This window comes from Micromys minutus (genome assembly GCF_963924665.1).
Source record: "Micromys minutus genome assembly, chromosome: 4".
Taxonomy (NCBI): Eukaryota; Metazoa; Chordata; class Mammalia; order Rodentia; family Muridae; genus Micromys; species Micromys minutus.
The window spans coordinates 18,367,962-18,390,629 of record NC_137973.1 but is presented as its reverse complement, the minus strand read 5'-3'; the positions used below and the strand labels follow the sequence as shown (position 1 = coordinate 18,390,629).

Below are 22,668 nucleotides of genomic sequence, written 5' to 3'. Positions count from 1 at the left end.
AGTATTGAATTGTTGAGTCATATTTAAGCTCAGATGCTCATAGCATTTTACAACAGGATTCCAATATCTTTAGACACTTACAGAATGTGTATCTTTTCAGTTCCAGCCATGCCAGTGAGTGTGAAGCATTTTATTGTGAACTTCATGTCCATTTGCCTAATCTCTGGTGGTCTTTTATTAGTTATTGTTATATTATTGTGCAAAGTTGTTATTCAAGGCCTTTTCTTCTTTTCAAATGAGTTGTCTCTATTGTTAAGCTGTAAGAGTTTTCTATACATTCTGATAGAAGTTCCTAATCTATCATATAAATTACACATAGTTTATTTCACTATGCCAATCATTTCATTTTATGTCAATTGAAACACAGAAGAATTCACTTTTCATGACCTTGTTTTTCTGTTTTTCCTTTCTTAAACCTTTGCAATTATACCCGAGAACCAATTATAGGCCATAGTACATTTCTTTGATACTTTTGAGGTTGTCTCATGTTTGATATGAAAGACATGTCTCATCTGTTGGGTTTCTGAGTTTGGAATGGACAGGTTCTTCATTGCTCTGAATGTTGACATCTGCTTGGACCAGAGTAGTTTATCAGATAGCCTACTCTCTCACTGCCAAACTGGACTGGCACCCCTGACTACAAGTGCTAAGATTTATTTTGAATTCTCAGGTCTATTACATTGATACATGTGTCTGCCATTGTTAACCATGTCATAGCATTTTGGTGACTTTCCAGTAAGCTCTAAAACCCTAAAGCTGAATCTTCTCATTTTGTACTCCTATGTTCAAAATTTCTCTGTCAGTTTGGATTCTTCACATTCTTTTCTGAATATTAAGAGTATCTCAGTAATTTCTGTAAACAAGTCAGTTGGACTTAGAGCTATAACTTTTAAAATGAGAAATATATTGACTTTAAAACAAAATTCCGTGGAAAGGGATCTGTTTCATCTTTGAGGTTCATAAAGATTTATACTAGGCATGTTTTCCTGTAATGATGCTAGAGTTATATAAGATGTTGGATCTGGTGTAGATTCAAATGTCTTCTGAGGCAATACTTGAAAAGCTGAATTAACAGTTTGGTAATTGCATGGGGAGTGACTGAGGTAAATGCAGAAACAGAGCATAGCAGGAGCATCTGGGGGGATACCAGTGCATTTCAGAAGCTGCATATTTGCTGAAACTGGGTGTCTCAGAGTTGATGATGTAGAATCATTGTAAAAAATGAGCAATTAGAGAGAGAGAGAGAGAGAGAGAGAGAGAGAGAGAGAGAGAGAGAGAGAGAGAGAGAAGCTGTATATAAGCTACTAATAGAACAACTTGGAAAAATTGGTTCTCTTGTTTCCCCTGATGAGTCCTGTGACTTGAACTCAGGGACTAAAATTCGACAGCAAGCATCTTTTACATAGTTAGCAATCTCCAACATGGCAAGAAAAGGAAATTATATTACCTTGCATCATAAGCAACAGATAAAAGTCTCCCTGCTAAACTTATTTTGGCAGTTACTGAGAAAATAATACCCAGGCCTGTGAGGAGCTGAAATGTAGCAGCGTCTTTCTTCTGTGTCCTCCATCTCACAGCTGAAAGTCAGAGAATTCAACAGAACCAAGCTTAATGTCCCAGGGATGCTCCAATCAACATCGTTTATCCTCACCTCACCTATTTATTGATGTAAATTGTTAACAGACTCTCAGAATGATTCAATGCCTCATTAGGCCTCGGTGAAAGAATAACAACATGATTCCTGTGTAGAGTCCCATTAATGCAGGAGTCTAATGAGAAACCAAAACGAGGTCGTTGTAATTCGGTACCACAATATTTATAGGGGAACTATTTCTGTGTGCCTGTGTAAGTGGAGAGGATGAAACCAAGCTTGAGGGACTAATGGCATTTGAATGAACACTTGGCAAGAAGCTAGTGAGAAGAGTATGTGTAGGAACTGTTCCCTTAAGAGAATGTAGCACACATTAGCATACATGTGAAGAAATGCTGGCATTTTTCTAAACCCACAAATATTCTGTACAGCTGTGTCAGGCCCGATGGTGTAAAATGAACGGAAAGTGGTAAACAGGGCTTAGGAGGGATTTGGTGTGCCATACAAAGATTAAAACAGAATTTTGTGGAGTTCTACTGGGGAAATTCTACCCATCATCATTAGCTTTATGGAAGGGCCATGCTATTATTGGTGTGGAGGACAAATCAGACAGGAGCGAGGCCAAAGGCTCATTAGGCTGGGGAAATAAAGACAGTTTTACTGGAATGGAGTGAGCTATGAGGCAGAGCCAGAAAGGACGAAGTTACAGAAATGGGGAGAGGACAGGTAGACACAAATGTGACAGAGGAAAAGGCAGTCAGTGATATCTGCTAATAGGAAGCAGGAAACCAAAAACAAAGGCTGGGCTTCTCAGAAGTGGGATTATATATTATATAAGATTTGACTTCAGAATCAAAACAATCATTCTCCATGATCAAGTAGGCTTCATCCCAAAGATGCAGGGGCTGCAATATAAGGAAATTCATCAATGTAAAATATCATATAAACAAATTGAAAGAAAAAAAGCACATGATCATCTCACTAGATGCTGAGAACGCATTTGAAAAAATTCAATACTCCTTAAAAGGTTCTTGCAAAGATCAGGAATCCAAGGCCCATGCTTAACATAGTAAAATCAATATACAACAAATTGGCAGCCAACATAAAACTAAATGGTGAGAAACATGAAGCAGTTCCACTAAAATTAGAAACTAGGCAAGGCCACCCACTTTTCCCCTACATATTCAATATAGTACTGGAAGTCCTGGCTAGAGCAATTAGACAACAAAAGGGAGATACGGGATACAGGTCAGAAATGAATAAATCAAAATATCACCATTTGCAGATGGTATGATAGTATACTTAAGAGACTCCAAAAATTCCACCAGAGAACTCCTAAACAACAGCAAAGTGGCTGGTTATAAAATTAACTCAAAGAAACCAGTAGCCTTCCTCTACTCAAAGTATAAACTGGCTGAGAAAGAAACTAGAGAAAAGACAACCTTCACAATAGTTAGAAACAATATGAAATACCTTGGTGTGACCCTAACTAAACAAGTGAACAATCTGTATGGCAAAACTTCAATCTCTAAAGAAGAAAACTGGAGAAGATCTCAGAAGATGGAAAGATCTCCCATGCTCATGAATTAGAAGAATCAACATTGTAAAAATGGCCAAATTGCCAAAAGCAATCTAGAGATTCAATGTAATCGCCATCAAAATTTCAACTCAATTCTTCATAGAGATAAAAAGAGGAATTTTCAAATTCGTCTGAAATAACATAAAACCTAGAATATTGAAATCTATTCTCAACAATAAAAAAAAAAAAACAAAAAAAAACTTCGAGTGAAATCACCATCCTTGACCTCAAGCTAATTTACAAAGCAATTGTGATAAAAACCGCATGGTATTGGTACAGATAGGCAAGAAGTTCAATGGAACAGAATTGAAAACCCAGAAATGAACCAACACACCTATGGTCACTTGAGCTTTGACAAATGAGCTAAAAACATTCTATGGAGAAAGAACAGCATCTTCAACAAATGCTTCTGGTTCAAATGGCAGTCATCACGCAGAAGAAGGCAAATTAATACTTTCTTATCTCCATGTACAAAGCTCAAGTCCAATTGGATCAAGAACCTCCACATAAAACCAGATACACTGAAACTATTAAAAGAGAAAGTAAGGAAGAGCTTAGAACACATAGGCACAGGGGAAATTTTTTGAACAGAATACCAATGGCTCATGCTCTAAGATCAAGAATCGACAAATGGGACTTCATGAAATTGCCAAGTTTCAGTAAGGCTAAGAACACTGTCAAGAAGACAAAACTGCACCCAAAAAATTGGGAAAGAATCTTTACCAATCTTACATCTGATAGAAGGCTAATATCCAATATATACAAAAAACTCCAGAAATTAGAACCCAGAGAATCAAAGAATCCTATTAAAAAAGGGTACAGCGCTAAACAAAGAATTCTCAACTGAGGAATATGCATGGCAGAGGAGCACCTAAGGAAATGCTCAACATCCTTAGTCATCAGAAAAATGCAAATCAAAACAACCCTGAGATTCCAACTCATTCTAGGCAGAAGAACTAAGATCAAAAATTCATGTGACAGCAGATGCTAGATAAGGATGTATGGAGAAAGAACACTCCTCCACTGTTTGTGGGGTTGTAAGCTGGTACAACCACTGTGGAAATCAGTCTGGTGGTTCCTCAGAAAATTGAACATAATAGTACTACCTGAAGACCCAGCTATTCCACTCCTGGGTATATACCCTAAAGATGTTTTAACATATAACAAAGACACATATTTTACCATGCTCATAGCAACCTTATTTATAATAATCAGAAGCTGGAAAGAACCCAGATGTCCTTCAACAGAAGCATGGATACAGAAAGTGTGGTACAATTACACAATGAAGTACTACTCAGCTATTAGAACCAATAACTTTATGGCATTACTAGGCAAATGGATGGAACTAGAGACTATCATCTTCAGTGAGGTAACCCAGTTACATTGTATGCACTCACTGATAAGTGCAACCTAGCCCCAGAAAGCTTTGAATACCGAAGAAACAATTCCAAGATCTTATGAAGCTCAAAAAGAAGGAAGGCCAAAATGTGAATGACTTAGTCCTTCTTAGAAGGGAGAACAAAACACTCACGGGAGGAAATACAAGGTCAAATAGAGAAACAGGGATTAAAGAAAAGATCATTCAGAAGCTGCCTCACCTGGGGATGCACACCATATGCAACCACCAAACCCAAGCAGTATTGCTGATACCAAGAAGTACTTACTGGCAGGAACCAGATAAAGATGCCTCCTCAGAGTCATACAGATACAGCTAAGCATACTTTTAGCTAATTATAGGACTGAACACGGGGATCCCAATAAAAGTACTAAAGAAAGTACTGAAGGAGCTGAAAAGGGTTGCAACCTCATTGGAAGAACAACATTATCAGCCAACCAAACCTTCCCCAATTTCCATGGACTAAAACACTACAACCATTAAGCACACATGGAGAGACCCATGGCTCCAGTTGCATATGTAGCAGAAGATAGCAGTGTCTGGCATCAAAGTGAGAAGAGGGGCCTTTGGTCCAGGGAGGGCACGTTTCCCCAATGTAGGGGAATAACAAGGCACTGGGGTGGAGAGGGTGATTAGGAAGGAGTGTACCTTTGTGAAGACAAGTGGATTAGGAGGGGGGATGGGAGCGGATTGAGAGAAGATAATAACATTCCAAATGTAAATACATACAGTATCTAAAAAAAGGAAGAGGAAGAGGAAAAAAAGTAAAATTTTCTCAGCCTCATTATTGCATGTGAGAAGAAAGCAAACCATGAAAAAAAAATCTATTCATACAATTTGATTTTCTAAGGGAAAAACTACCTGTTTTTGGTTTTGCACGTGTCCAAGGTATTTATAGGAAATATTTGATGAGAAAGAGAAAGGGATAGTGAGAGCCTGAAATGAAAAAAACATGGGAATGAATATTGCTTCATGTAACTAAGTGCTATACTTCAGTTGAATCAACATCATTATGCAAAAGAGGCCTTTGCTGCAGAGACAGAAGTCTGAGCCAATGATATCACATATCCTCAAATTGGTGGTCAATATAGTCAACACTTTACAGACTTATGAGAAAATGAGGTCCCATGTGCCATAAATGTATTAGCTTATTTTGGCGTAGGTAACACAACCAGCATCACGAGTGTAATTGATCTTAGACAATTCAGCTTCCTACTTACCCTCACTCACTGGCAGTAGGGACTGGACCTTTATGACCACCTTTGACCACCAACGAGACGATAAGGATTTTAAAACCTACTAGGGAAATGGTTAGAAATACCAAGGTTAAGCACATCTAGTGGGGGATTCTCACAGTTCTTACTTTGCCAGTAAGGCCTGTAAACTTGCAGGTATCCTGTAATTTCCATGATGTCTGGTGGCGGAGCTATTGCTTGGTCTCTATAACACTGGGACAAAAGGGCAAAAGGTTCAAGAGAATGAGACAGACAACATGTTTATGTGTGTACATGCTTCTCCCATAATGGGAGACAGAGCAGGGCAGCCAGCAATAGAAGCAAAGGCAATGGGTACAGTTTGGAAGCTCAGTCTGGGGAGACTGGCTCTGTGCATGTAATGTTTCCACCAAGCCTAGAGCCAAGTGCTGAAAAAACCAGACCCCAGGAGATCTGTGCCTGGAATGGTAGGACTATATTTCCAAATACCCTGGGTAATCTACAGACCAGCTTCTATAAACTGTAATCAGATGTTGCCATAGTAAATGGAGACAGGAATAGAAACTTCTGAAATCTGCCTCTCATTTCATCTCATTATATAATCTATCACTATACCCTTTACAATGCACACATGACTTTCAGATCCTGAGCAATTTATTTAATCAGAAATTACTATTAAGAATATTATTATAAAAAGACATTAGAAAAAAAGGCAGGGGAGGCTGAACGGGCAGATATTTTTATACAATGCAAAAGATGGAAACTTAGGACTTTATGATCTTCCTTTCCTTGGAATCAAAGAGACAGACTCATGGGTACACACACACACACACACACACACACACACACACACACACACACACTTAGATAAATATTTCCACTTGTCCTCAAAATAGCCAGATTTTTTTATTTGATGATTCAGTACATTTTAATTCAAATAGTCACCACAAAACTTAGGCACTGATTAAGCATTTTACAAGCAATGTATTATGCTGATTTTCTTTGCAATTGCCAAAGAGTACAATAAGTGAAATCCTTAAATGATACACTCTGTACATAAAAATATCCAAGTATTAATACAAATATATGGAGCAGAGTTTAAAGGTAATAAAACCCCAGATTTGAAATAAATAGAATGTGTCCATATAGCGCAATATATCCCAGAACACTGTTCCTGGAACTGGTTGCGGTATTGGGAAGGTGTGTTTCTCTTCCCATTGAAAGGGGTAGATTAGCAATGGCTCCATGTGAATGTTTATACATGCTCTGTTTATTTATATCTCAAAGAACAGAAGTGGGAATTGATGACAATTCAGTTGTTATCAAAATGTCCCGGCAGCCTACCAATTCTAGAAACTTCCCCATTCCATCTTATTAAATCTGTATGACTCTAAGCTCTAGCACCATACAGGAAAGAAATGCATGTGTTTTTGTCAGAGCAACAAGATTTTATATCAATCATCTTTATTCTGGCTATAACAATTCTGTTTAGAAAAATTTATCAAGCTAAAAATAGTTGATCTAGGCTGTCATAAAAAAAGAATATTAAATACCTTTGGTAAAAATAGAAATATTTAACAAGATTAGAAAAGCCAACAGTTATAATGTCCAAAGGAGAATATAAAAATGTACACAATGAAACACAGAAACCACCTCAGAGAGAAGGGAAGGGAAAGGAAGGGGAGAGAATAGAAGGGAAGGGTAGGGTAGGGGAGGGGGAGAGGGGAGGGGAGGGAAAGGATGGGAAGGGAAGGGAAGGCCACTCCTCTGCACAAGTGTGCTTTCTCCAAACCATGACCATACCTCTCTTCTTCCAAACGGCAGAGAAGCTGCCAAGCTTGGAAAAATTCAGTCTTTCCTATCAGCATGGCATGTTTAATTCATAGCAACATAGCTGCTCCCTAAAAGCTTTGAGTTGGTAGAAGACAGATCTTCTGTATATGCAAACATGAAGGGAAAGTCCAAGTTATTTTCTGCATCGTTAACAGTCAGGTGTGCGTTTTTTCACCATTTTCTTTTGCTGACATCACTTTCCCATATCAAGACAACTAGGCTATTGCATGCTGTCAGTAGAAAAGAAATGCTGTCATTCTGGAACTTGCTAGCGATCTCCATTCATCTCTGTGGTCAGAAGACCTCTTCCATTGTTTGGGCATCCTCTAAAATCCATGTGTGACTGACTCCTTTTGGTGCCTTGGATCTTTTAAAAGACACTGTAGTTCTGTATGGGGAAGGCTGTTGAAGCAAACAATTGAGGTTTGGGATGGAGACACCTGAGGACGATCTTTACCATAGCCAGCAGAGGAGAGCCCTGCGGCCAACACTAGTCAGGTAAGATTTGCTCATAAGGGATGCTGAATGCCAGTGCAGACAATGGTGTGCTGCTTCGGACGTTGCAGTTACCCTCCTGGGTTGCCTCTGCACACACAGTCACATTCCTCATGGTGTTCCAAGGCCACATCAGTGAGTGACTTATGCAATCCCTTGACTCCAACTTTTGGTCTCAACTGAAGGACCTATAAGGGAATAAATATGTCACCTTTAAAAAACATTGTTTATTATATTTGACTTTGCGGACAAGTGACACATCAAAATCAGAAAACCAAAACAAAAGCCACAATAAAAAAGTAAACAACATTGGGGGCCTAAGAAAGATGTACATGCTTTTTTGTGTTATATAATGAAGTTACATGCACAGTCCTTCACTCTAGGCGCCCCCCCACCCCAAGTCATCCACTACTGTCCTCTCATTAAAAAAAGGGAGGGCTCACTAATGCCCGAAGTTTCAAAGCACACAGACCAGCTCTTAAACTGAAACACGCACCATGTGCTTATTACTTTCTAAATGTAATCCTACAAGGGATAATTTCACCTCAAGGATTTTGAAACCACTGATGTACAATTTGTTTTGCTGTTGTTTTTGCTCCTTCTCCTCATACTCTCTTTCTCAAACTGTGCAAATATTTACACTTGATGCCGTACACTCAACCATGGGGTATAGCGTGGAAAGAAACTTGATCATTCCACAGCTGAGCTTGCTCAATTATGCCACTCATTAATTTTCTTGGCTACACTTCAAGTCCTCTATAAAGCTGATGAGATGGATTAGATAGATGTACTTCATAGGCATTGGCCTCAGCCACGGCTTAATTTCTGCAGCTGGATCTTACTGAACAGTGCTAAGGAGGCTCAGCAGTAACAATGAGGCCTCTATTAAATAAATTTATTCACAGTTTAGGTTGTTTAGGATTCAAACAAAGAATATAGGTGGCAAAATGAACAATGTTTCTTTAAAGTGACAAAGGGATCTAGTTGTGCATTCTAATAAAAATACCTGAAGAATTGGAGAGTCAATATTTATTTAATGCAGAAACTATAATTTCTAGAAATTATGTCCTTTGGATTATAAACAAAGCCCAGCACACATAATAACATGAAAGTGTTCAGTTTCCCTATTTTCTATGTGTAACATGGAGAATTCCAGGAAGTGACTGTGAAAATTTCCTATTCCTGTAAATTGTCATTAATCCACAGGAACCCAACTCATATCTTACCACTATTTGTTTGAAGACTTACAGAAGAAACCTGGGGAATGGATACATAATATTGGAGCACGTGACTCTAGCAGAGCTTAATAGGCTCACATTTTTTGAATACTTACTGGGTTCCAGGGACAATAATGGGTTTAACTCATAATAATCCTATGATGTAATCTGCCATTATTGCTTTTCTTTACACATGAATAAATAGATTTAGACACATTGAAGGAAATAGTTGTTTGCACCTAGGCCAAATGATGAATTATTAAAGCTAGAATAATAAATAACAATTTAATGAAGCCTCAATATCATTGATCATCTGTTTGTTTAGCAACTTGCTTTATTGAAAGAAAGACTTCAGAGTCTTACAGGAAGTACCAAAGATGATGAACTTCAAAAGGAATATTTCCAGTCTATTAAATTTTATAATTGTGGATCCATAGTCAGTGCATCTGTATCCCCTTAATGCAAGATTGACAAATTAGATAATTGTATATTACTTTATGTCAATGACAGTGCTTTAAATTAGCTGGGAGTCATGAATTATAAAATTGATGATGGTATTATTTATTTATTTCATATTTTTATTTCACATATCTCTTTTATTTATTTCAGATTCTTGTTTCATGCTTTTTTTCCTTCTCTGAAATGAGTTTTTGTTGCTGTTGTTTTGTTTCTTGGTAAATTAGACCATTAGTAGACCCAGTGTCAGCCCCACTTTTACCTCTTCATGTTTCTCTACTCAGCACTGAAGAAATACAGCAGAACAAGAGAACTTCCCCAAGACTGTACGGTAGGCTCAGGTGGCCTCTGCCTCCATCTGCCTGGCTCTCCTAATATGTGTCTTCTGAACATCTTCACAATGAGGACAAAACTCTTGCTACAGAAATTTAATGAATGGGCTAAGAGTTTGTAGTAAAGAGCTAGGTATTGTTCTTGTTGCTTTTAAACTCCATTGAAAGTTATAACATTTAAAAGATACCGCTGGAAATAATAATTTGCCTGCAGATCATAGACAATATTGAATAGAAATATATGAACATTAGAATGTATATTAGGATACCAGGAAGAAAGGAAGAAAGAAAGAAAGAAAGAAAGGAAAGAAAGAAAGAAAGGAAAGAAAGAAAGAAAGAAAGAAAGAAAGAAAGAAAGAAAGAAAGAGAAAGAGAGGGCAGGGTATCTTAAGAACAGTTTGTATTGCGGCTCGGTCATCGGAAATGATATTCACCTAAAGGTTTGAAAATCTGTGTTCATTCCTGCTATGCTTTAATATGAAATGCCATCTAAAGACTCACTTATTGAACACCTAGCAGTTGATAGAGTTATTCCAGGAAGGGATTGAAACTTTTAAGTGGATGGAGAGGTAGGAGCAAAGGATCACATAGTTCTCAGTTTCACTTATTCTTTCTGTCCTCCATTTTCTCCTGTCGCTATGAAGTAATGAATAATTAAATTTATGAAGTTATACATACAGAGAAATTATTGGGTCGATTATGAAAGTCCGAAAAGCAACAAACCCATTCCAGCTATCAGACTTTCACACTGCTTTTGCTCAGCACAAGTTCAGTCCTTCGCCAATAATTCATCATCATAAAATTCAGGTAGAGAGGAAGACAGCGAGTCAGAAGACATCAAACATGGAGTATGCTATTTGAGGTTACAAATGTAATATGAACATTGGTATAACTGTCCTCACAGTATTTATATTTTGAGATTGGATCATATGTAAAAGCAATTATCAAAGATCTCATTGCTCTAAATTAGATGGTGACTTGTTTCTAAGTTTGTCTTTAAACTACTCACCTTTAGTAGCTTAGAAAATTTATAGTTAAAAAACTTCACTCTGTTTTTCCTTAGAAAAGATATTGCGTGTTTATTATAAGAAATATCAATCTTGTCTGATTTGGGCTAGGGTAGTTCAGTAACAGGGCACTTGACTAGTTTACAGAAATCCAAATATCATAAAAAACAACAACAACAACAATAACAACAACAAATCAAAACTTCACCAGTCAGCTATTATCCACCATTACACGATACACATTCCACATTTTCAATGTTTGCCTTTTAAATGAAAGGCCCTTATTTTAAAAGTGAAAAGAAGAACACTTTCTAGCGGTGGTGTTTATATTTCTATGACAGGAACATTTCCATCCCAATCACCAGTGTATTTTAGATTTATTCCCTTGTCTTTAGGGAAGAAAACATCCCACAGAAACTGTGTAGAAAACAATGTACTTACCTCGTGGTACTTTTTTGTCACTTTACGTGGAACACACTGACATTCATTGCAATTATGAAGGCAACAGGCACAATTTCCTCCACAGCGCTTGACCAGGAGACAACCTGGCCAGAATATGGTATCTGTCCTCTTTAACTCTTCCCGTATGGACACCGAGAAGTTCCTGGGTGTACAGCTATACAGTTTTACCTCTTCTTTGAGAAGGTTCAGATTCACCACTACAGGGCATAAGAAAAGCAAGGAAAAAAAATTGTTCATGCTTTGAGGCTGATTCCATTTCTTTAAGCTCCTATTCTAAAAGCGATCTCGCTATTCCATGAATGATAACCCTAACAATATCCCTTCTCATCTTAGCTAGGCTGTATGGCTTCACAGCTCACAAATTGGACTTTCTGTTTCATAGTAAACAAAGCATCATTATGACTTTGTGACCAATGAAGAGGTGGCATTGTTTAAGAGGAAGAACAGCGCCAATGAAACAGATGAGAAGTACAAATACAAAGCTTTATACAGAGAACAGGGACTACACCTTTTAACCTTGGTCAAAAAGCAGACAAAGAGTGCATTGCAGGGAGGCAGAGGACGTGGGAGTATGAACACTTTGACTAAAGGGCCGATATACTTTGTAGAAAAAGATTACAGGCTCTTACAATTAGTGCAGAACAGCTCATTGAAACCCATCCACAGGGCTTCTGCAATCGTTCTGGCTGTAAGGAACATGAAATCTAAGGAGAGCGAAGAAAATGTTTTTGAAGACAGCTGAGCAGTCAGAGAGATGACACATGTCAGGGTAACAGCACACGCTGGAGAGCTGAGCCTCAGTGTCCTAGGTATTGGCGTCCCCTGAAATGTTGAACAATTGGATTCCTTCAGATTTCTATTGGTCCCTTTCTGAAAAATGGAGGGCTGGTTAACCAGTAGCCACTGACTTTATTCTTTCGAGTTGTTTAACTGTTTAACTATATCATCTTTTAAATTTTGCTTGTGATGAACAAACACAATATCCTTTTATTAGATGTGCAGGAAAATTCCCTAAAGAGTTCTTGTTTTTATCTACATGAACACTGCCTCAGGAGACTTACGTTAAAACAGCGCTATGCTGTCTACAAACTTATACATAAAGAGTACTTACAGGATATGTATTTCCAATGTGATTTCAGTTTCTCTTATATAGCTGTATCTACATATTCCCATAGAAATATTTCAAGTCAAATTAACTATTTCAGACCCCTGTATTTATTTGGGGTTAATATTTATGTTAAGAAACTACCTAAAATATAGTGTTATAGAAAGTATATGTATCTTTAAACTAATACTGGAATGGTTATAAAATAGAAATAGACATTATTGTTTTTCTGATGTAAGAACAGTTTTAAACAGAAACAATGGTTGTGAGACTCCAATCCTGATAAATACAAGCAACCGTTTCTAAAAGTTTTAACATGTGTTTGTAAATAAGAATAAAGTACTTGCTTTCTTGACAGTATTAAATTGCTATAGTTTGTTAAGGGGGGCTTTTAAAATCTCTAAGGATTCTATTAGGCTCTGAATATTTAATTGCAAATTATAACCATATTTAATCATAGGAGTGATGAAAAGCAAAGGAAAGTGGCTGAATTTCCAAAGCACTGCCAAAGGGTTTAGGGAAAAGATGTACTCAGCTAAAAACGCGTATTTTATTTAATCTAAATCCTAATTTTGACTATTTAAGGATTAAAACAAACCCGTAAAAGTCGAGTTTACAAAAACTAAAAGCAAATGAGTGAATACCTCCAAACTCCCTGTGAAGACCAATCATCACCGATGAAGGTAATAGGGTCGCTATGTTAATAACATCGCTGATTCTACTGTGTTCCCTTTGCCAAATGGTTGGTACATTACTCTACTTATGATGGACTAGGACCATCTGGATGAAAATGCTATCTGGACTGGGAGGGAGAGAATGCATAAAAGTGCACAGCTTCCCGGTTGGCTACCGCAATTTCTATGGCCCATCTAAAGCTTCAGAATGTTAATGAAGCTTCCGGTTTTAAAAGGACCCTCACCTACCACACGTACTTTTAAACATACTACTATTTCACAAAACTGGAAAAGGGTCTGCCTGTCTTCTCCTTAAAATGTTTACTTAACCACAATAAAGGGCCAGGGTGGATTTCCCGGGTGTAATCTTGTACCTGCTACAATGGGAAAACTTAAACACACTTTCCACCCCACATCCTCATTCATCATCCTTGACTCACAAGTCAAAAGACCCCTTTGAAACTACTGTTAAGCTTGACTTAGAAAACAGCTTATTTTCAGCTTTCCCCCCTGTAGCCCCACGATATGAATGCAAACTTGGAGTTAGAGAAAAGGATATAAAGAAAACCAGACAAAACCCATTACTGCATGCTAACAGATTATCCTGGACTAAAGAGTTAAAGGGTTTAAATTTGCATCTCATCTTGAACATAAATGGGCCTGTGCCTCTAAAGGCTTTGAACCAATATCATCTTCACTGAATGAAAATTGTACAAAAAGAGAAACCTTACAAGCATTGTGCAAAATAGGAGGTTAAATAATGAGAAACAGAGGGAATAAAAAACAAAAAAGCTACGTGAATTTCTCTCTGCAAAACATTTGCAAAGTAAATACAGAAAAACAGCCTTGGGGGTTCCTTTACCTCTCCAAGACTGCTTCCTGAGAGATGGAATAATTTGTTAGTAAAGAGTAAAAATATTGACCCTCTCACTGATGTAAATCATGATTTCTCAGAGAAATTTTCTCAACACTGTAAGTTTTACCAGAAAGGGTACTACTGACGAAAATTGCAGACACATTTTACCCTGTGAGTCTTTCCTGCCTTTTCAGATATTCAATCCTAGGCTATCAAATTACAGAAATACAACCTGAGGGTGGTCCTTCCAAGACAAATGTGCTAACATTGTGATATGTTTATTCTGGGGAAAATCTATTTCAATGTCTAATCAGAGGCTTTTAGAAGTATTTCCCAGCTCCTTTGTAGAAAGGCTCTTGCAGGGTGGCTGATCTTGTCTCCAGATATTAGCCCACACCTGCATTTTCAGTTTGTGTAAACTTCTAAAAGTATATGCTGATTTCATCATTCTCAAGTGAATGTTTTTGGTCCACAGCAAAGGGCTTCAGTGGTGAATGTGTTATACTTCAAAAAAGTCTGGTTCACTACCAAATTATTTAATTATAACCTAGCTTGTGGCCTAATCTATAAGCAGCAGACACAGGGATCCAGACTTGAAGTCTTGGCTCAAAAGAACAGCTTTACAATAGAATCGAGAATCACTGCTCAAAAGCTCCACGTGATCTTAAAACCAATTTCTCACTTCTGCTATGCATTCACCTCATGATCTAATTCCTATTGCTAACAAAAGGTACAACTCGTGGGATGTTCAGCTACTCTTGCAGATCTTCAGCTTCCTGTTCCTAACAGCAGAAAAGGGAAGTGATGACGGTTGGTAGCATATTCATCAAGATCAGATCTGATAAATATGTAGCGGCATTCAGCATCTGGACAGGATTCAGCTGCCTCTGCCCTTGAACAGAATCATGTTCAAACACTTTTCAAAGGAAACTACGTCTGTCAGCACCGTGAAATACCAGGCCTGGGCAGGTCCAAACGTGACCCTCAGAGATGAAAGCTCATGATCAGGAAGGCTGCAAGGGCATGTAAGAAAGGCAGGAATCAGGTTTCGTCTGATGGGGTTTACAAAAAGCTTGGTGCAATCTGCTATGGGGAATGGCTAAAAGTAACTAGTCATCGTTCTGTTCATATAAATTCTCTTTGCTGGTCTCTGACAGGAGCCTGAGAAGACCCAGTTTTAGAGAGCAGTCCCAATTTCCTGTTACTTCTCTCCATGTAGCTCCCTCACTTTTGATATTCCCATAAAAACTAACTAACCTTATTGGAAATGTGGTTAATACCCCCCTTTTATCCCTGAGAGAGTGGGTTTAGTTATCAGATATTTTGCAATTCAAAGAAGATAAGCCAATTGGGTCAGAAGTAACAGTTTCAAAGGAAGAATTTTTATAGATAGGAAAATACCAATTTTATGTTCTCCTGAAGGCTTTTGTTTTCTTGCTGTGAAATCCACCTTGGGAACTTCTATCTTGAGTTTATACAATTTCACCTACCCTTTAAAACTTTCTAAGTTTACAAAATGTATGCAACTCTGACCCAGGGGATACACAGTAAGAATGACTTCTATAAAACATCCCAGTTTTCTAGCCCTAAACGTTTTCTGGTTTTTGATTTTTAGTTCTAATCTTTAATTTTAAATCTCACAATGTAGATTAGAAAAAGCACTAATTCTTGCCAAATGGGAGAGAGTGCCCCATCAAAACTATATTTAATAAAATAGAAAGTGACTAGAATTTTTAGCAGAAGCACTAGTGATTTTCCTTAGTTTACATTCTCATTTAAGTCCTGTGTTTAAATAATAATAAAATAAATTGTTTAAGCATATAACAGAAGGCATTCTAAACTCTCCATTTTAGAAACCATGGCAAAGGAATTGGAGAACATCAATAACTAAGAGAATTAAATGAGCTCTAACCTGAAGAGGGAGCTTACCTTTGCTTTTTTTTCCATACACAAAAGCTTTGCCCAAAAGCTGCCATGTCGGTTTGTAGAGGCTGTCCAAGTCCACCTGCCATCGATCTGGCTCTAAGTACCGAATCAGCTCTTCCAAGGTACTGAAGGCAGTCACAGCATTGTTGAGCAGGTCCAAAGACAAAGCCGAAGGAGGCAACACTGAAGGACTCGTAGTTTCTGTGACTTGCTGAAAGTGAAATAAATCCCCCATTAGCTGTTTCGAAATTGTCAGTGTATTCCTTTTCCTCATGTCCACCAAGGTACTCAGACCAGTGCTGGACATACAGAGGAAGCAAGACTGCATTCAACTCATTTTATTTCAGCAGACCCTAATGTTATATGTCTTTAACACAATGACACAGAAGAAGGCTGAGACAGGGGAATTTCAAGTTTGAGGCCAACCTAGAATTCATGTATGATATTTTATCTAGAAATGAAATGAAAACACTAAGTACTTTGCAAGACCACATGTAGACCAACTCTGTGCAATGGTCTCTAAGGTATAACAGATACTTATTTCTGTTACCCTACCTAAGTTTCTAAGTTTGATGTGAATGTTGTTTACTCAGACTAGAAACTAAAAAGCACATGCACTATGTGCTAATCCATGCCTCCACTGGAACCCAGGGCCAGATACAGATTTTTCATGTTAGAAATAAAGAGATAAAAAGATGGAAAGATAGCTAAAGGTCTAATTACAGGTCTAACATGTGTTAAGATTTTGGAAATCAGAGTGGGCTTTTCTGATTTCTATAAATTATGAAAACCAACAGTTCAAAAAACATAATGACTCCCCCAATATTACACAGAATAGTACGAATAAAGCTTTATCTACTCAATCAGTTTGAGTTATTTTCTTTATACGTTTACTTTTCAAATTTTAGATATGTGATTAAGATACAAGAAAAAGGCCAGGAAACAACTTGTCAATCTATATGACTATCACAAAGCTTATAACCAGTGCCGACTTCTGAGGGTCTCATAGATCCCTCAGTAATGTAGAATATTTTGTTTGGTTGTTCTCCAGAATTTAAAAATAAGACTTGGTTGTAGATACAGCATGATTTCATAACAAGACATGGAGAAATCAAGCTGGTCCTGATTTGAAGCATTCATCCTCACTGGCTAGCTTTCACAGTGCTAGAAGATGCTCTGCACACTATTTAGGAAAAATAATCAATAATCTTATTGAGGTATGAACACAGTAAGCTACAATATCATGTGGCCTATTAGATTACACCCAGTATTGCAATAGTGGCTCAAATACTATGTAGTTAACCACTCTCTGGTTAGATTTAAGTCACTTTCCACAAGATGAAACCAATACCTGATCCCATTATTTGTTCAAAAGCCTATGGTTTAACCAGTAGGGTACAGAGGAGAACCTATGGTTATTAATTGGTCAGTAGTAATGACCCTGGCCTTACGTTCTTATCTTTATACACTTATATTAAGGTACCTCTCAATCTCCAAAACTGAAGCATTTTGTTGATTTTGTAAAAAATGGAGATAAATACTGAGTGGTCGGCATGTTGAAATAAAAGATATTAAGTGCTCAGTTCTAAACGGGACAGCTATATCAGACCCTCTCCCCACAAGACAGCGAACTGAGAAAAGGTAGCAGAAGCATCAGAAGAGTCAGAGGTACCGGACATCTACAGTGAAAATTATTTGATAGACATGAGAAGGCTGTTGAACATGTGAACTGACAGTGGTTTGTGAATACATTCACAAGCATCAAACCAGCCCCAAAGCCTGCATGAATGTGGGAGTTACTCACAAAATTCCACTCTTCACTGAGAAACTATTGGCAACTAATAGCTGTTGAGAGGAGGAGAGTTTTCTTAAGGGATGTGGTCCCTGTTTAGGCTCCAGTAGATTATCCTATAGCACATATAGCTTGACTGTGCACTCAATGAGTTTACTTATTTATTTAGAGAGCACATGATGTTAGAGAGGAAAGTAGAAGAATGAATAGAATTAGAGGGAAGAGAGAAGAGGAAGTTAATTTTATCCAAACACATTAAGGTCTGGAATTTTCAAACAACACATTAATAATATCTCCACAAGTCAAACATGGACTCACAAGGAAAAGTCTGCACATTTTAATCGTTTCCTCCTGTGTTTTATCTTTTCCTTTCCTTAACTGAGAATATATCCTAGTAGTTAAGCCAAGGTAGTATCAGTAGAATTGAAAATATATGGATGGGAAAAATGGCTCTGAGGTTAAGAGTATATATACAATACTCTTACAGAGGACCAGAGTTTTCTTCCCAACACCCACACTGGGTAGTTCACAACCTTTTGTAATTCTTGCTCCTGGTGATTTTTTGAAGGCGATTGCACTCAGGTACATATACACACAAAGAGAAAAGAGGTGAAAGCAATGGAAACATTTAAGTAAAAATTAAAATCAAATGATTGGAGCAATCTAAACCACTGAATATCAGTTTGAAGAACCTTCTTACATGCTTTTAACATAATAGACTTATCAGACAAAATTAAGACAGAGGCAGACACTTGGAGAGACTATTATCAAATCATGACTGCCAGTAGGCTAGTGTCTGGACAATATTTTAAAAAGATAATAAGATGAAAGAAACTGAGCAAACTCCAAATTGAACATTGAATCATCTAAATGCATAAGAAAATAATACCTTAAAATCCATGAATTCATGCAAAACAAACTGAGGTCACTTTTGCATACTAAATGGGACATACTACCGCACATACATGGTTTAGAAGGAGTTGTAAATGTGTTGTTGATGGTGTGAGTAAACTGAACTTCCTGGGCAGTGCCTAGAGGAGCGTAAGTATGAGAACACGCCTCTTCAGAGCTAAGGCTATAGTCAAGAGACCGGAGCATGTATATTGGTCCTATAATAGAAATAAGGACAAACATGTCCATCACGCTGTGGCTTGAAAGAGCAAAAAAGGGAGGCAACCTACAGAGGAAGTTTGGGGAAGACTGAACATTTTTATATAAAGCCGGAAAGTTCAACTTTTTTGTCCCATATTTGATGCAAAATCAAGGTAATATGTGCTATAAGGCAGTTAACATGAGAGCAGGTCAAAGTAAGTGTAAAAACATGAATACACTTTTAACTACAATGGAATTGATACCACATACCTAAACCAATACAGAAAGAAGAGTATCTAATAAGGCATTTATCTTGATTGATATTAATTTATAATCCTATTTAAAATAATGAAAACATGAAAAATATAAGCTTATAGTATTGCAATAATCTATGTTTGTATTCACACTACAGAATGATGGATAGCCATTAAAAATAAGATCCTTCACAATTTCCTATTAACAAAATAAGAGTAAAATTTCTCCTAAGACATCTTCAATAAACAGTGATTTCAACATGCACCCATTAAACCAAAATAAAAAACTTAATAACAATAAGGTCAAGGAACAAGAATGAGTTTTTTTTTTCAATTGTTTCTCATATTTTCTCTTCATTCATTTTTTTTTTCCTTTTGCAATCACAGATTTCTTTGGGAAACCCAAAGAAAACAACAACATCTATTATACTAAAGGAACAGTGTATCAGATCTTCTTTCTCATTGTCAGTTCTTGTCCATGCCCACTCCAAGCCTTGTCTTTGCTGCTTTTGCCCTACATCGCTGAAGTGTGGCTTTATCTAACTAAAGTAGTATGTCACTGATCACATGATTTCTCATCTGATGGCTAAAATCCAAATTCCTCAGCAGTTAGTATGCAGGCCCCATGATCCGGCCTTCTGCCTAATGCCTAACCATGTTCATTCTGTCACCTTCCACCCAGTGTCTTCCTAACAACCACACACATTATACTTATTCCAGACCCTCCCCCTGAGAACAGCTGCTTTCAGCCTCTGCACACTCATTTCTTCCTCCAATTGATGCAAATTGATGCATAAGAGCTTTCTAAGGAGCCACTCCATCTACACATCCGGCAACATCAGCCTGGACATCCCGAAAAACTGTGTTTTGATTCTGCCAATTTGACCATGTGTCTCTCTATAGGCACCTTATGGGACCCTGGTTGGAATGCACTAAAAACAAGCAGCCCTCTTCCCTGGGCAAGGGTAGCTCTTCCAGGGACAGTAGGCTTTGTGAGTTCAGATGCCTTTCACAAACAGCAGGAGATGATGCCACACATATGATCATCACCAATGCAGATGACAGCCTTCGATAGGGTTTTTGGACTTATTGTAAAGATCTAATTAAGATATTAGAACTAATATGTTCTTCCATTATTTTATGAAACTTTTTTATTTGCCAGTTATGTTGATAATTGTGTGTGTGTGTGTGTGTGTGTGTGTTTATGTGCGTGAGTGTGAATGCTTGTACATATACATGCAAAGACATCAACATTGGTTGTCTATTCTCAGGTATCACTAATCCTCTTTGTATAAGTTAGGGTTCCTTACTGGACCAGGGGTCACTGCTTATGCCAGGCACCTCGGGAACTCCTTTGCATCTGCTTCTTCAGCACTAGAACTAGAAGGACCTACCACAAAGCTGGAGTTTTTCCTTAGGAGCTGGAGAATGAACTTAGGTTTTATACATGCAAAGCAAGCACCTCAACAACTGAGCAGTCAATGTAGGTAGGCCCTGAAAATTGTCAAACTTGAGAGTAGAGAATCACTCTGATATGTTTTCATATACTCTGGGTTTTCTAACTATTTAAGTAACACAAAATTTCTTTGATACAATGTACGTGATGACCTGGCACTGTGTTGTAGGTATAATCAATGACATAGGAAAAGTTTTGTTTTTCTTTTAACCATTTTGACTTAGGTTGCTTAGATATCTAATATGTCAGTTAAATGAAAAACATTTGAACATTTTAAAGATCTAAGCCAAAATGTACATATTTACATGAGATGCAAATTAAGAGACTTTTTAGAGTTTAATGCATATATCTCATGTCTATGAAAATTTCAAGTTTTACAATTTGTTCACAAGGATATTAGATGATTTTTTTGAAAAGACAGGAAAATGCATGTACTAAAGAATCAGATGGAAGATGTATGAGCAGTCACTTAAATTATGTAGAGTGCCAGTTGGCTGCTGCTCTCGGCTGCTTCCAGATCTGTTGGAATCTTAGTGGAGAAGCTATAGTAGAGGTTGATATTACAAAACAGTTCATGCTGTTAATTCAAAAGAAACAACAAAAAAGAGGCCTTTGGTGTTGAAGAAGCAAAGTATAGGTGCGTTGAGTTCAATGAAGTCTCCATTTTATAGCCTCCCCCAAATGACAGATGTTGGAAGTAAAGATTCTTGTCTTGTACATGTGTAGACTGAGTAGGACATCTGCCAAAATGCCTGTACAGAGTTAAATTCAAACCAAATAAGCACAAAGCTCCTGTCCCCCACCTCCAGAGGATTCTCCAGATAGTAAAGCACAGAAATATTAACAACACACTCTCCAAGGGTTCCGTGAAAAGTCCCTGGGTAGGGAAGGCTGGCCTGTGCTGAGTTCTGCTTCTTCCATTTTGCTTATGGGGATTTTGAGAAGAGGCAGATAATGGAAAACAGAAGGTAAAGGAAAGAACACCCTCTAATTTCTTCATTTTTTTATTTTCCTATTGCTAAAAGCCATTGTTCATACCAGACTTCCAGACTTTTGTCTGCTATATTTAGCAAGGGAAAATTCAAACAATGTGTTTGATATTTAAAAGTATTTAAGGATAGTCGAGGTAATTGTCAAATGACTCTGAGGATGCCAGAGGCACCTGCAGACCATCCTGATGACCCAAGTTTAATCTTCAGGTCTCAGACACTGAAAAGAGAAAACCAACTCCACAAACTATGCTTGACCTCTGCATGAGTGTTTCTGCATGCACAACCCCCCCAAACAAACAAACAAATAAATAAATAAATAGTTAAACAAATAAATAGTTTCAACATTTTAATATGCAAATGATTGGGTTATTAAATTTAACATTAAGAAGGCTATTGGACTTGATTTTCCCTGCTTTCTATTTCATTGATCTACATAAGGAACTCATTGTGGGCCAGTGGATGGTCATATTCTTCAGTGTCTACAAACAAAAATGTGACTTCGGGGATTTACAGGATGGTTTTCAATGTAACTCTTTGAGACAGTGACATCACCAGTCCTACATTAGTCCATTTACAGAACCATTTAAGAAACCTGCAGAGCAGTCTATACCAAAAGGTAAAAGGTTCAGCCCTTGTGAAGCCCACATTTCCAAAGCCGAATATTCTGTCATCTTCTCTCACCCAGAGAGAAGTCAACTGACAATTTGCTGTCGGGAATCACATCCTCTGACCAATATCACAGAGATCCTAGTAAGTGAAGGTCACAAAAGGGAACTTGGTATAAAAGAGTTTCTGAGAAGCAAATAAATATATTTCTATTTTCATTACATAAAATGTATTATCAGGCTTCATTGGAAGGCAAAGTACTAGCTGTTGTGGCTGGAGCCTGACAGCAGATGAAAGTTTCCTTACAGCCTTCTCCAGTGAGACATCGGAGAG

The 22,668-nt window shown here is 37.6% G+C and overlaps 1 protein-coding gene across 1 annotated transcript in view; it reads right to left on the bottom strand.

The window, feature by feature from the left end:
- Window positions 1–6,799: 6,799 nt before the first annotated feature.
- The window catches only part of PDGFC (platelet derived growth factor C), a 162,593-nt gene continuing 146,724 nt past the window's right edge, over window positions 6,800–22,668 (bottom strand). Inside the window, exons 4-6 of the mRNA XM_080915382.1 lie at window positions 16,147–16,354; window positions 11,562–11,779; window positions 6,800–8,296 (exon numbers count right to left, since the gene is read on the bottom strand). Coding sequence (XP_080771508.1) covers window positions 8,180–8,296; window positions 11,562–11,779; window positions 16,147–16,354 — 543 coding nt within the window. The 3' untranslated portion in view covers window positions 6,800–8,179. The remainder of the gene's footprint in view (window positions 8,297–11,561; window positions 11,780–16,146; window positions 16,355–22,668) is intronic.